This window comes from Notolabrus celidotus, chromosome 10, assembly GCF_009762535.1.
Source record: "Notolabrus celidotus isolate fNotCel1 chromosome 10, fNotCel1.pri, whole genome shotgun sequence".
Taxonomy (NCBI): Eukaryota; Metazoa; Chordata; class Actinopteri; order Labriformes; family Labridae; genus Notolabrus; species Notolabrus celidotus.
The window spans coordinates 32970000-32983909 of NC_048281.1; the positions used below are offsets into that span (position 1 = coordinate 32970000).

The 13910-nt window shown below is 44.2% G+C and overlaps 1 protein-coding gene across 1 annotated transcript in view; it reads right to left on the minus strand.

Moving 5' to 3' along the window:
• Nucleotides 1-2903: 2903 nt before the first annotated feature.
• Nucleotides 2904-13910, minus strand: part of man1a2 (mannosidase, alpha, class 1A, member 2) — a 229315-nt gene continuing 218308 nt past the window's right edge. The window contains exon 14 of the mRNA XM_034694710.1: nucleotides 2904-3274. Within this exon, the coding sequence (XP_034550601.1) occupies nucleotides 3172-3274 (103 nt within the window). The 3' untranslated portion in view covers nucleotides 2904-3171. The remainder of the gene's footprint in view (nucleotides 3275-13910) is intronic.

A 13910-nucleotide genomic window follows, 5' to 3' on the forward strand; every position in this document is an offset into this window, starting at 1 on the left:
CCATTCTTATAAAGAACCAGACTAAGTGCCCTCTAAGGTACTCCTCCAATCTTGAAGTCCTATAAGCCCTACAAAGGTTGTTTTCTGTCTCAGTGTTCTGCAGGCGTCTGCCCCGAGTCCACCGCTGGCTCTGAGTACATCAGCTCGTCCTGTTCAGCAAACCTGACCTCCTTTGATCCAGCACTTGATCTCCTGCCAGGTGGAGCACAGATGAGCAGGCGGGTTTGCCAACATACACACCTGTCTGCAGTGCAATTCAATATCTCTCTCACATGAACGCACAAAACACACACAGGACATAATCAGCAAAATCTTCATGCCAGGAAACAGATGCTCTGAGCGCCACAGCTCATTACGTCTGGACGGTCTGCATGGATGCTGATGAGGTTTCTCAGGACTCTACTGTACGTCAGCTTTAACCGAGCCAAGTGTGAATGAATGAGTCCCGACCCTGAGGACCCTCACAGTGGTACAGAGACAGGAAGGAGCTGAGAGGAGCTGGAAGCATTACTACACAAATGAGCTCCGTTTGACTGGTGGCAACAAACCCCTGAAGTACAAAATCACACTGCTGAGGATTCTGGACTAATAACGTACACTCATTCAAAGATAACAGACTAAAAAGAGTGTTGTAATTCAACACAGATGGTTAATGATGCACCCCTCAACTAACTCAGCCTGATACAGGAATGCATTTGACAGATCAGATGCACAGGGGGGAAAATATCATGATTTTAAATGTCTGGCGGTTCACCTCTAACTTCCTAGTCTCAGCATCGTCTCGTTAACGAAAACAAAACACACGTTCTTTAGAGCTTTTATCATTTGTGATGTATTTTAGCTCGTCATTGTCTCCGTCATGGAAAAGAAGGTCGTTGTTGAACATTTATCATCATAATTTTCACTGTTATTTTTGTTACAGTCCGGGACCCAGACAATAACTAATAGGTTTAAACTGAAAAAAAACGACAGGAGAAAAACAAAAACTTAATTTCAACTAAATGTTGGAAAAACAAGGGAACTGGGAAGACAGGGTAAGACTTGACTATAGGGCTGTCTCAATGTCAAAACTTCAAGCATCTGAGGGATCTCTCACAGACTTTTTGAGCCCTTTATGCCCCCTCTCTGTAAGTGGGCATTTTTGCAGACTTAGCGTAAAGGGAATTACCCAGAGTTCATAGCATAGTGACGTGAAACACGGGATTCCCAGGGGAAGCCCGCGAGCATGGAAGGGAAAACGAGCGCCGTAACATGAAGTTAAAAAAGAGAGACGGTGAACAAGAAGCTTGAAAGGTACAATGAAAAAGTTTGCCTGTAAGTATCTATTAATCTTCACACATATACAGTGTAATTTATATATTTATAGTTTTATATTTATGTATGTTATATTGTGTGGTTAAGCAGTCTGTACGGTAAGAGTCTGGATCACATGGCAGTCAGTCAGTCGTCCCTTAAGCGCCTTGAATTTGAAGAAAGTAAAAATTGTGCATTAAGAATTCCTAACACCTCTGAGGTGAGCTCCATGACGTCATGCAGGTTACATGAGAAGTCTCAAAGTGCTGTCTCATTCCCAGTTCTATAGTTTGAGTCCTTACAGCCTCCTGCCCTCAATCACTTTCCAGGTGACGTCTATCAAGTCAAGAAGGGCTCAGGGTTCAGGGTTCAGGGTTTAGGGTTCAGGGTTTAGGGCTCAGGGTTCAGGGTTTAGGGTTTAGGGTTCAGGGTTCAGGGCTCAGGGTTCAGGGTTTAGGGTGCAGGGTTCAGGGTTCAGGGCTCAGGGTTCAGGGTTCAGGGTTCAGGGCTCAGGGTTCAGGGTTCAGGGTTCAGGGTTCAGGGCTCAGGGTTCAGGGTTCAGGGTTCAGGGTTCAGGGCTCAGGGTTCAGGGCTCAGGGTTCAGGGTTCAGGGCTCAGGGTTCAGGGTTTAGGGTTCAGGGTTCAGGGTTCAGGGTTCAGGGTTCAGGGCTCAGGGTTCAGGGTTCAGGGTTTAGGGTTCAGGGTTCAGGGCTCAGGGTTCAGGGTTCAGGGTTCAGGGTTCAGGGTTCAGGGCTCAGGGTTTAGGGTTCAGGGTTTAGGGTTCAGGGTTCAGGGTTCAGGGCTCAGGGTTCAGGGTTCAGGGTTCAGGGCTCAGGGTTTAGGGTTCAGGGCTCAGGGCTCAGGGTTCAGGGTTCAGGGTTCAGGGTTTAGGGTTTAGGGTTCAGGGTTCAGGGCTCAGGGCTCAGGGTTCAGGGTTCAGGGTTCAGGGTTCAGGGCTCAGGGTTTAGGGTTCAGGGCTCAGGGTTCAGGGTTCAGGGTTCAGGGTTCAGGGTTTAGGGTTTAGGGTTCAGGGTTCAGGGTTTAGGGTTCAGGGTTCAGGGTTCAGGGTTCAGGGTTTAGGGTTCAGGGTTCAGGGTTTAGGGTTCAGGGTTCAGGGCTCAGGGTTCAGGGTTCAGGGTTCAGGGTTTAGGGTTCAGGGCTCAGGGCTCAGGGTTCAGGGTTCAGGGCTCAGGGCTCAGGGTTCAGGGCACAGGGTTCAGGGTTCAGGGTTTAGGGTTTAGGGAAGACATTCTCCTCTTTTCAACTAACGCAAACCGAAGTGTAATTTCCTTTGTTAAATTTCCACAAGAAGACGAGGTGAGCCAGTGTGAGAATGCAGCAGGTAAAAGTCAAGAAAATTCCCTGCCAGGCCGTGTGCAGGGGGATGATGTTTATATCACATGAGCTCCAGGTGACGCTGCTCATCCTGGTCCTTTCCACTCGTTTGTTGATGCAGTCAATATTTCCTGTCACAGGTAGCACTGATAAGAGGCAAAACACTGTCTTCAAGCGTCCGACTCTTCTTCCTTTGTGACTTTTGTAGAAATTAATTCCTTTCTGTTTGATGTGGAATCTTCCTAGGGGTGCAGGATGTGTGTGAATGAGCAACTTTGGGTCTTACAATGCAAAAATCCACCATGCATGTGTGATGTGTCTCTCCTTTTGTGTATTTAATGCTTCTGTTTTATCACTCTATGTCTCTATTAGTTCAGTTTTTGTCTCATTTTGTTTGTTTGGCATTCATTCGACCTCCCACAGGAAATGTAAAGAGTCACTTCAATCTGAGCTTGTGGTCCAGGGGCCTCCTGACCCCTTGTACTCCTGGATCTGTGCCCAGTAGGCCAGCTCAGTCAGCCGTTCATGCTCTGTGGTAGCAGTTTAAAGGACTGTTGTGGCATCCTGGCTGAAATCACTCGTCTGCTCGTCTTCTCTTTCACTTCGACTCATGTTCAGGCTTCTTATCGTGGTTTCCTCTCTGCCTCTGTGAAGATTGAGTGATATGAGAAATGACAGATGACATAATGGACCTGGTTGCTTTTAGAGACCGGTAGTAGGTGTGTGTGACTCAAAAAGATACACAGTCACTCCCCTCACTCCCACACACTCTCTGCTCTGTGTTTACTGCCCATTGTCACTCTCTCCCCCAAACACTAGTATCGGTATTTTTCCAGAAATCATGCATTGTTTGACCTGGAACAATGCTGCTGGAGGGGGGTTGTGTGTGTGTGTGTGTGTGTGTGTGTGTGTGTGTGTGTGTGTGTGTGTGTGTGTGTGTGTGTGTGTGTGTGTGTGTGTGTGTGTGTGTGTGTCTGTGGAGTTATGTTTGCATGAACAGAACAGGGGAGGGTGTGTGTGTGTTTGTGGTTTGGTTAAAACCCTGAAACTCCCTGTTGAAGAGAGGTGTCGTTTAAATCTGCTTCTGAAACTCAGGAAACAAGACGCTCAGCTGTGACCGAGAGACGAGGACAAAGAGGAGCGGATATGCAAACTGTGCACCGTTTACAATAACTCATGTGTTATGAGTCTAACCTGAGTCTGGTCCTGCTGGAGGTTTCTGCCTGTTAAAGGAAGTTTGTCTTTGCCACTGTAACTTGCTAAATGCTGCAAAGTGCTCTGCTCATGGTGGATTAAGATGAGATCAGACTGAGTCCTGTCTGTAAAATGGGACTGGATCTGATCCGGTCTTGATGTTGGGTCTTTGTTAATAGTAGGACATAGAGGACGGTCTAGACCTGCTCTGTGACTACTAATCATTCAACTATTATAGAGTACATTTTTAATATTCTCTATCTCTATATACAGACATATCTACATACCCATGTATATTTATTTATACAACCTGGTCTCAGCAGATGTGTGTCTAACATGAGTCTGGTCCTGCTGGAGGTTTCTGTCTGTTAAAGGAAGTTTGTCCTTGCCACTGTAACTTGCTAAATGCTGCAAAGTGCTCTGCTCATGGTGGATTAAGATGAGATCAGACTGAGTCCTGTCTGTAAGACGGGACTGGATCTGAGCCGGTCTTGATGTTGGGTCTTTGTTAATAATAGAACATAGAGTACAGTCTAGACCTGCTCTGTTTGGAAAGAGTCTGAGGAGAACATCTGCTGTGATTTGGTGCTTTATAAATAAAGATTGACTGATTGATTTAATAGATTATTATACATGAGTGCAATGGTGGAGGCAGCTGGATGTACAGTATGTAGTATTAACTTCCAACACTATTTCAACTATGAAATGAAGAGCACTGAACTGCATTGCATGTTGTATTGTGTAGCATCATATTCTTATATACTGTGTTGTACATATCTAGTCTGGGGCTGTCAAACAAATAACTTATCTAATTGCGATTAAGCATTTTAAATCATGATTTATCGTTTTGATTTGGATTAATCTTGTAGTCCTGCATTTCAATTGTGATTATTTTTTTTAACTTGCAATGAATCGTTTTAATTTGGATTAATTTTGAAAGAACACATTTTTATCATGATCTTTTTTAATCGTGATTTATCGTTTAAATCAGCGATTAAAAGAAATCCTAATACAAAATTTGTGCTTTAAAAATGAATCCCTTAATTGTGATTCATTGTTTTAATCATGGTTATTTTTAATTGTGATGAATCATTCTACTCGCAATTAATCGTCAAATTTCAATAGTTAACTGCAGTTAATTACATTTTTAATTGCATTTTAAAAAATCCATCGTTTTAAACCTCAAACCACTTTTTAAGTCCATATAAACAAGGAAAAACTAGATCTACCCGTGTCTTAATTTGGGGATCAAGTTGCACTTATACACCAGTGTGTTCTGACACCATGACTTAGACCATGGGTTCTTAAACTTTTCAGGCCGTGTCCCCAAAATATAGGTGCCAAAAACTCACGACCCCCACTGTCCCTGCATGTAATTACATGTTGCTTTAAACTTCATTTAGCTAGTCTGCAGAAAATTAGCCAAGCTACATGCACATGCAGGCTTGCTAGTTGTACCTAAAATCTCTAAAAGTAGTGTGGGAGGTAGAACCTTCAGTTATCAGGCCCCTCTCCTTTGGAATCATCTACCAGTCAGGGTCCGGGAGGCAGACACCCTCTCCACTTTTAAGAGTAGACTTAAAACTTTCCTTTTTGATAAAGCTTATAGTTAGAGCTGGATCAGGCTTGGACCAGCTTTTGTCATGCTGCTATAGGCCTAGACTGCCGGGGGAACTGGCACACTGACACACTGGGATCCTAGCTCACCTTCTTCCCCCCAACCCCCCATCACTTACTTTAACTCTGCCTGTCCCATTAAAGTTACTAACCATAGACCTTTCTGGAGTCCCTGAGCTCCATTGTCTCGTAGATTCCTCTGAGCTGCCGTAGACGTCCTCCTGCTGCGGACGATCTGGACTCCAGCTGATACGGACGTGCTGGACTCCAGCGGCAACAGCTTCTACGACTCGTCTCATCACTATCACTTCTCTCTCTTTTACTCCCCTCTATCTGTCTTTCCAGACCCAACTCGGTTGAGGCATGATGGCTTTCTAACATGAGTCTGGTTCTGCCTGAGGTTTCTGCCTGTTAAAAGGAAGTTTTTCCTCACCACTGTAACTAGCTAAATACTGCGATGTGCAATGCTCATGATGGATTAAGGTGGGGTCAGACTGAGTCTTACCCTGTCTTGGTGTTGGGTCTCTGTTCATAATTTGACATAGAGCGGTCTAGACCTCCTATGTTTGTAAAAGCGTCTTGAGATAACGTTTGTTGTGATTTGGGGCTATACAAATAAAGATTGATTGATTGATTGATTGACATGTGTCTGTGTTTCCTGTGCTGTTATGAATTAACCTGCTGCTACTGATGCTTTTGTGGATATATCTACAATGGGTAAAATATTTAATTTTAGATTACTGTGGAATCTTGATTAATATCCTCTATTATAATCATGCATTTTCTTTAAATATAATCATGTTTTTCTTATTATGCTCATGTATTCTTCTTTTAACAATTATATTCATATGTTTTCCATTTTATATGTTTTATTGAAGAAACCAGCAAATAGTAAGGCATAAGGCCAGAGATCTGTGCAGATCTCTGAAGAAAGGTGAGACTGAGGTCAGAGCCCCAGTTTCTGCAAGATTCAATGTAGGTTCAGCTTAGAGGTGGAAAAGTTCATCTATTTATATGTTGTATTGCAAAGATCAAAGAACCAATCCTAGCTTTATATTACATTTAAAAGCTAAGCAAAAGGGATTTTTGGTAACTATGCTAAATGTGTTGGTAGATAAAAGAGCCGATGAACGCTTTTAAGAATTGTTGATTTGTGCTTTTGATAACCACAAATGTCGTAAGATGAATACGATATGTGCAGACGTGTGCTTTTTGTAAACCACTACACTGAGGTAATGTCTCTGTTGTTTCCAGGGTACGATGTTCACCTGACAAGACCCTTTGCTCACCCTTGATTGCAACTCACCCACACCTGTTACCCCCCCTCCTTTCTCCCCCTCCCTTTGTTCTTCCTTACATATGAACAACTGTATTAAGGTCACACGTACACATGTTTCCCCCCTCCCTTTTTCCTCCCTTATGTTTGAAGAACTATAAAGTATTGAGCATCTCTGTCATTCAGCGGAGAACTTCAGATGCTCTTGAGTACGCTGTAACTTCTCTCTCATGCTGCATGAATAAACTTTGTGTGTAAACTTTGATACTGAGTTCGAAGCCTCATTTCTGGTCACTGCTCCGCTGGACGATCGCCTCACGGCTGGGTCACCCTACCACATTACTTACTTACATTTTATTTAATTCTGGAAGAATTCTGGACTCTCAGGACCCCCCTTTAGTGTCTTGGGACGCCCACTTTGGGAACCCCTGACTTAGACATCTTCAAAGTGCTGATTCTGTGTTCATTTTTAAGGCTAACACTGTCTCACATGAAGAAACATTCAAGAGTTAGAACATTTCTGTAAAGTGGATCACAAGTAAAAAGTCTAAAATGGAATATCACCTGAAACTATTTCCCTGAGTCATTCTGGCTGCCATGACAAGGCATCCAACTTTTATTGGGGTTATAAGAAACTGACACCTCTGAAAAATAAACTACAGCCTGAAAGGTTGATGTTATGTCTCCTGATTGTGAAAACCCAACCTGATGACCGGGCCTGTTACAGCTTAAAATACTGGAGCGGTGTTCTTTGGACTGACTCGGTTTTATTTTCTAATCCAGAGAGACAAAGAGGAAGAACAATCCTGGCTACCGATCTTTGACTGAGAGTTCAAACGTTGAATGGTTTCAAGGTGTGTTGTAGTTTTAGTGGAATGATCCAGAGTTTAGAAACCATGAGGGAGGTGAGCTCTTCTGACATGAAGGGTATTAGGATGTTGACAGCATCGAACAACGCTGTCAGCACCACTGTCTTTTTCCTGCTTCAGTGATATTTCAAAACTTTGGAAAATAAAACAAAAACTATCATCACGCACAAAGAGTGTGTCCGTGTGTGTGAGTATTTAAAAGGCTAACGGTTCAAGAGCAGTCAAAGAAGGGACATAGAGAAGGAATAAGGACACAAGGGAAGGAGATAGATGAGGAAAAAAGACGGAGAATAAGGAAATGAAAGGGGACAGGCCGCAGGAAGGAGAGCAGAGCCAAGCCATCTGTAGGGCTGTCTCTCGGTACGCCATGTCATCAAGTCTCTCAGTAAGACCACAGATTCCCTGATCATGACCTTCCAGCACTGATAAGGATTCACTGTCGAGGCTTGTATGATAGTTTTTATATCTGATTGTCGTAAAGATTTTATGAGGACATGTTGTTGCTGCTGCAGTTAAAGATGTACGAGACGCTCAGAGACAGAGCTGCAGAGCAATCAGCTGCTGATTCTTCAGTTCCAGGCTCCAAGGACACAACGTGTTTAAATTTAGCGGTGGGTAACAATAAAGCCTCCTCATTTCACCTTTATGGCATCAAATGTGCCAACGATCATCACCTTCAGTTAAAAACTCCAAATAGAGTCCAATCACAGATGCTGCTATAGGCTTAGACTGACACACTAGGATCCTATCTCACCACTCTCCCCGGCCCAATCACTTACTTTAACTCTCCCTGTCCCATTAAAGTTACTAACCATAGACCTTTCTGGATGAGGGAAAGTATGTGGAAGAGCATCTCTTAGTTATGCTGCTATAAGCTTAGACTGCCGGGGGACCTGACACACTGGTATCCTATCTCCTTGTCCCATTAAAGTTACTAACCATAGACCTTTCTGGAGTCCCTGAGCTCCCTTGTCCAGTAGGTTCCTCTGGATCTCTGCTGCTGTGGTCGTTCCAGACTCCAGCTGCTACAACTACTACTATCCGTCTCCCCACTATCATCTCTCTCTCTCTTCATCTCCCTCTATCCCTCTCTCCAACACGGTCTCAGCAGATGTGTGTCTAACATGAGTCTGGTCCTGCTGGAGGTTTCTGCCTGTTAAAGGAAGTTTGTCCTTGCCACTGTAACTTGCTAAATGCTGCAAAGTGCTCTGCTCATGGAGGATTAAGATGAGATCAGACTGAGTCCAGTCTGTAAGATGGGACTGGATCTTATCCAGTCTTGATGTTGGGTCTTTGTTAATAATAGAACACAGAGTGCGGTCTAGACCTGCTCTGTTTGGAAAGAGTCCAGCTTCTTAGAGGTTACAGTTTTCTGCCTTTCTCTGTCGTATGAGAGTAGAAGAAGAATCCTAGATGGGGTTATTTGGGGCTCTGGGGGGGGACAGTGTTTTTGAATAAAACTCTGCAGATTTAATCAGTGATGTAAACCATCATTAGTAGCAGCTGTACTTGATTCAGAGGGTCACCAACGGGATGTGGAGTTTGCATGTTCTCAGGTTCTCTGCAGATACTCCAGCTTCTCCTTACAGTCCAGAAACATGCCCGTTAAGTTACATACTTTCACTCCTTGTCTTCCTTGATGACATGCATGAGGATAATTAGCGTTAACATCATTCTTACTGCTGTAATGAAGTAAAAAGTCCTATTCAGTCCTCCACATGTTTCTGAGACTTCTCTAAGTCCCTGTTCTCTCCATCCTGCTCAGCGTCTTTGACTCCTTCGCTCCAGGCCTGTGGGCATCCCGACGGTGACCTTAACCAGAGATGTTTTCCATCTTCATCACGGGGGCAGCGGTTAGCGGGGAGACCAGCCCGCTCAGCATTCAGTGGCTTTAAATCCTGCGCTTCTTGCTGATCTGCGGTGGAAAACACTCTGCTGCTGCTGCTGCTGCCAGAGTTTTTATTCGATAATAAAAGCCTGGACATCGCTTCAGGAGCGCTTCAAGCCCCATGGACCTTCAGCTTTAACCTACATCTCTGCAGACTTCTACCTGAACAGGGGAGGAAGTCCTGCTGCATGTGGGTAGAAGTTGAAATTAGGAGAAAGGTTTGTGGGTTGAAGGAAGTGTATCACACTCTTGATGATGCTCGTCCCTGCTATGTCATTTTCCGCTCTGAGAGGAAGTCCCCCCTGCAGCCCTGAGTCACTCGCTGCCATTCATAAAATGTACTGACTTATCTGCAGGGGATGACTCACCGTGTGGACTTAGGCGCAGCAATCTGCCCTCGCTAACCGCTTTTTCCATCCTCCTCCTCCGTCCACATGCTGACTTTACAACTCTTAATAACCTTTATTATTTAATCCCGTTCTCTCCTCCTCCTCTGTCCTCTGTGGTTCGTGGTTTCATGTGAAGAAAGCTGCAAAATGTTACCAGGTCACAACATCTGGAGAGCTCCTGCTTTGTTGTGAAATCCATTAAAGACTATTGTAAATTGACATCTAGTTCATGACCCTCGCTTCATTGATTTTCAAACGATTCTGCATCTGAAGCAGAGACCCGAGAACTCTCTTTTCCCAATCAGCACTTCTTGTTATGACTTGCAAAGCAGCACCTGGACCTCCTGAGTGTTTCTGCTGCAGTGATTCTGAAACTGAGCTTCAGGCTCACAGCATGCAGCTTCTTTTCTTAGTCACAACTTAGCTTCTTACACTCTTGTTCCAAAAACACAGAGTTATTAGATCTCAAGTAACCCTTCTGTCTGCATCAGTCTCTAATCTTTAGTGGAGTTTGGAAACATTGCTCTTGAATTGGTTCAGAAAAAATATGAGGTCAAGTTGTGATAGATGGAATTGATCTTGTAGTTCAGAAACAACACTCATGGTGACTTTGCAATCTCATAAACTTAGTGGCACAATTTTCTTTTCTATTATTATTTAACTTTTTTTTTGCAAACACAAAGAGAACCCAAACAATGAGGGGAGCTCAGGGACTCAAGAAAGGTCTATGGTTAGGAACTTTAATGGGACAGGGAGAAAGGATACCAGTGTGTCAGGTCCCACGGCAGTCTAAGCCTATAGCAGCATAACTAAGAGATGCTCTTCTACATAGTCCAACATTATGGATGTCTTCTTCCAGGGTCAAATTGAAATCAATTATCTTAAAGGGGGCCAAGTTACTGCGGCAAGGACAAACTTCCTTTAAACAGGCAGAAACCTCCAGCAGGACCAGACTCATGTTAGACACACATCTGCTGAGACCGTGTTGGAGAGAGGGATAGAGGGAGATGAAGAGAGAGAGATGATAGTGGGGAGACAGATAGTAGTAGTTGTAGCAGCTGGAGTCTGGCACGTCCACAGCAGCAGAGATCCAGAGGAACCTACGAGACAAGGGAGCTCAGGGACTCCAGAAAGGTCTAAGAAAAGAGGAAAGAGAGGGAGACCAGAAGAAAGAAAAAGAGGAGAATAAATGGTGAAGGAATGACAGAAGGAAAGGACTGGATGAGTTGGAGAGAGGGATGATAGTGTGAAACTGAATGCTGTGCTCCTTCTTCTTGCAGACATTATGTCCTGGAGGAGGACCAGACTATGAGGTAAAAGTAAACTACTTTTGCAATCACATTTTTAAGTTTTGTTTGGCTGTTTTTATTAAATTATCATCCAGAAAATGTCTCACCGTGCCTTGAACGCGTCTTCTGGCACCTTCAGACGTCTGATACGACCTCAGTCTGAGAGCGGAGAGGCCACATGAGCACAGTTTGACTTTATGAGGAAAAACTTTCTGCAGGAGACGGAGCTGGAGGAAAGATTTGTTTGCTCCATTTTTAAAGTTTGAGTCTGGACAACTTCAGTCTGACAGGTTTGGTTTGGTGCTCAAAAATGGAGTAAATTATTTCACACAGAAATCCCTTGGACAGTCATGCAAAGAGAAACTCTGGAAGCAGTTGTTGCATTTAATACTCTTTATTCATTTTTTCCTCTTCAAACACATTTTCCTGATGTACATGTACATTTCCATTCAAAGGAAAAACTCAAGTGAGGTAAAAGTGCTGAAAAATGAAATAGTATAATGGTTGTAACCATCAAAACTCATCGTCACAATCACAAAGCTGACAAAAAAGCTCTTTTTGCATTAACTATTTCAAAAATATATATATAGTGCGACAAATTTCATAATTTTTTTCCCCCACTTTTTTTTTGAACTTGTGTAGCCACAGGCATCCCTTCATACACACATGCAAACAAGCACACACACCTCCACGCATGAACGTAAACACAAATCTGCTGCAAAGTAAAAATTCACAACTCTTCTTCTTCTTCTAGAAACTGTGGGAGAGAGCCTCCGTCACATTCCCGCGGTGTAAGACTCGGACAAGCGCAAAAACATGTGACCCGCGGCTCGCTCTGCGCCGCGCTCCGGCGGTGAAAACATCTACAGGTGTCAGAAATAAGAAACAAAAGCCTGACGCGTCGGACGACCGGAGGCGAGAGGAGAGGAGCGGCGGGATCAAATAACACTGACAGGTTTACAGCAGAGAGAGAAAAGTGGGGAAACAACAAAAAGGGCAAAAATACACTTCATCCTCTTTTTTCTTTTTTTTTTTAACATCATAATCCTTCAAAAAACATCCACATACATCCGAACCCTGACGGAGTTTCAGCATCTGCTCTGTAAAGCTTTCGTTAATCAGGCGTCAGGGGGAAAGCTGCATCAAACACGTTAACACCGATCGGTCGGGCTGCGTTCACGATCCATCGTCTAGAAAATGCGAGACACTGTCGCCGCATTTTCTTTGTCATTGCTCGAGTTTAGTGGCGGCGAGCGATGACAACAAGAAGCCCAGGAGAAACACGAGTTCTCATTGAGCTCAGCAGACTTCAGCTTGAGAATAAACCATGTCATCATCAGGAAGAGACGACGCACAATCAGACAAAAGGTCATGTTAGCACTCCTAGCTGATGCTTCTGTTGGCTAGGAAGGAGCCAGATCATGGAGGTGTCATTTACAACACATCCTTGATGCACTTTCCCTCAGCCAGGCCTTCTTTTCCATCATCCAGTGCAACACTATGAAAAGGCAATTTAAATGCAACCCCACGTCCCTCCTGATTTACACACACCCAACTTTCAAACATCGTGACAGGAGGTCAGAGGAAACCTGCCGCCGTTTAAAGACGACACGTTTGAAAGCTGGCGGACAAAACTCTCGAACAACTCAGGGTGAGAAAGTGACGATAAATCAGAGCTTTCCTCTGTAGGTGATAAGGCGTCAGATTAAAACGTTGTTTTAGGTCGCAAAAGCTGAAGTCTGCTGGAGCTGCTCTGGGTAAGAAGAGGAGGGATACATTTGACACAGAGAAGAGGAAAAGACGAGGTGAATATCAGGAGGGGGCGTCTCAACAGTCCATGGCTGAGTAAACTAATTCACCCTCCAAGTTAAATAAAAAAGGGGACCAAACAAAGTCCTCAAAAACACATTATTTATGTCCCTGAGAACTAGCTAAACTCCCTCCAGCAATCGACCACATTAGCTTATTTACATTCCTCTCAGGTGGCTGGTTTGGAGTAAAACAAGGCCTCTCTAAAGTGCTTCTGTTAGTACGGGGTCTCTGCTGGGCGACCTCCAGCTCGTCAGTGCACTTAAAAGGTATTGCTTTGGTTTTGGATGGGAACAACAAAGTGTCAGACTAAACGGATGTGGACAGGTTGCTCCGGAGCAGGCGGATCTACGACGATCGAGACGCGTGTTTTTAAGAAAATGAGAATCAATCAAAAAGGCAATCAGAGTGAAATCAACGAGGCTGCCGGCGACAACGAGGCCTGAACTCTGAGGGGAAGACAAAGGAGGGGTTCAAACAGAAAGACAGGAATGACTGGACAAAAAGGTTTCAAAGGAAAAGAACTGAACGTAACACGGGGTCAAAGTAAGAATGGAACACCAAGAACTCAAAATGTCAAATCAAACCAAAATTATTTTGCTTCCCACAAAAATTGTCTCCCATAAATTTGTGTCCAAAACAAAGGTGACGGTCTTCTATCACCTCGGGGTTTAAAGGGACTGAAACGTCTAACCCCTTCCCTCCTGGTCACCGTTAAAAATCTTTAAAAAAGCTCAGTCACTCTCCACGTAAGCCAAAGGCACTTCAGCTTCAGTTGCTGGTTTTAAAGCAGACTTTGGTCCAGAGCAAGGCGGTTTTTGTGGCACCTTATTTGTTGTTAAAAAAGACTAAAGCAGCTGAGCCAGCTGAAAATGCCCCAACCCCGGGGTGTGACCTGAAGAGGAGGCCGAGGTGACCTTCCCTGTAACACGTTCTCCGACCGGCCAGGAG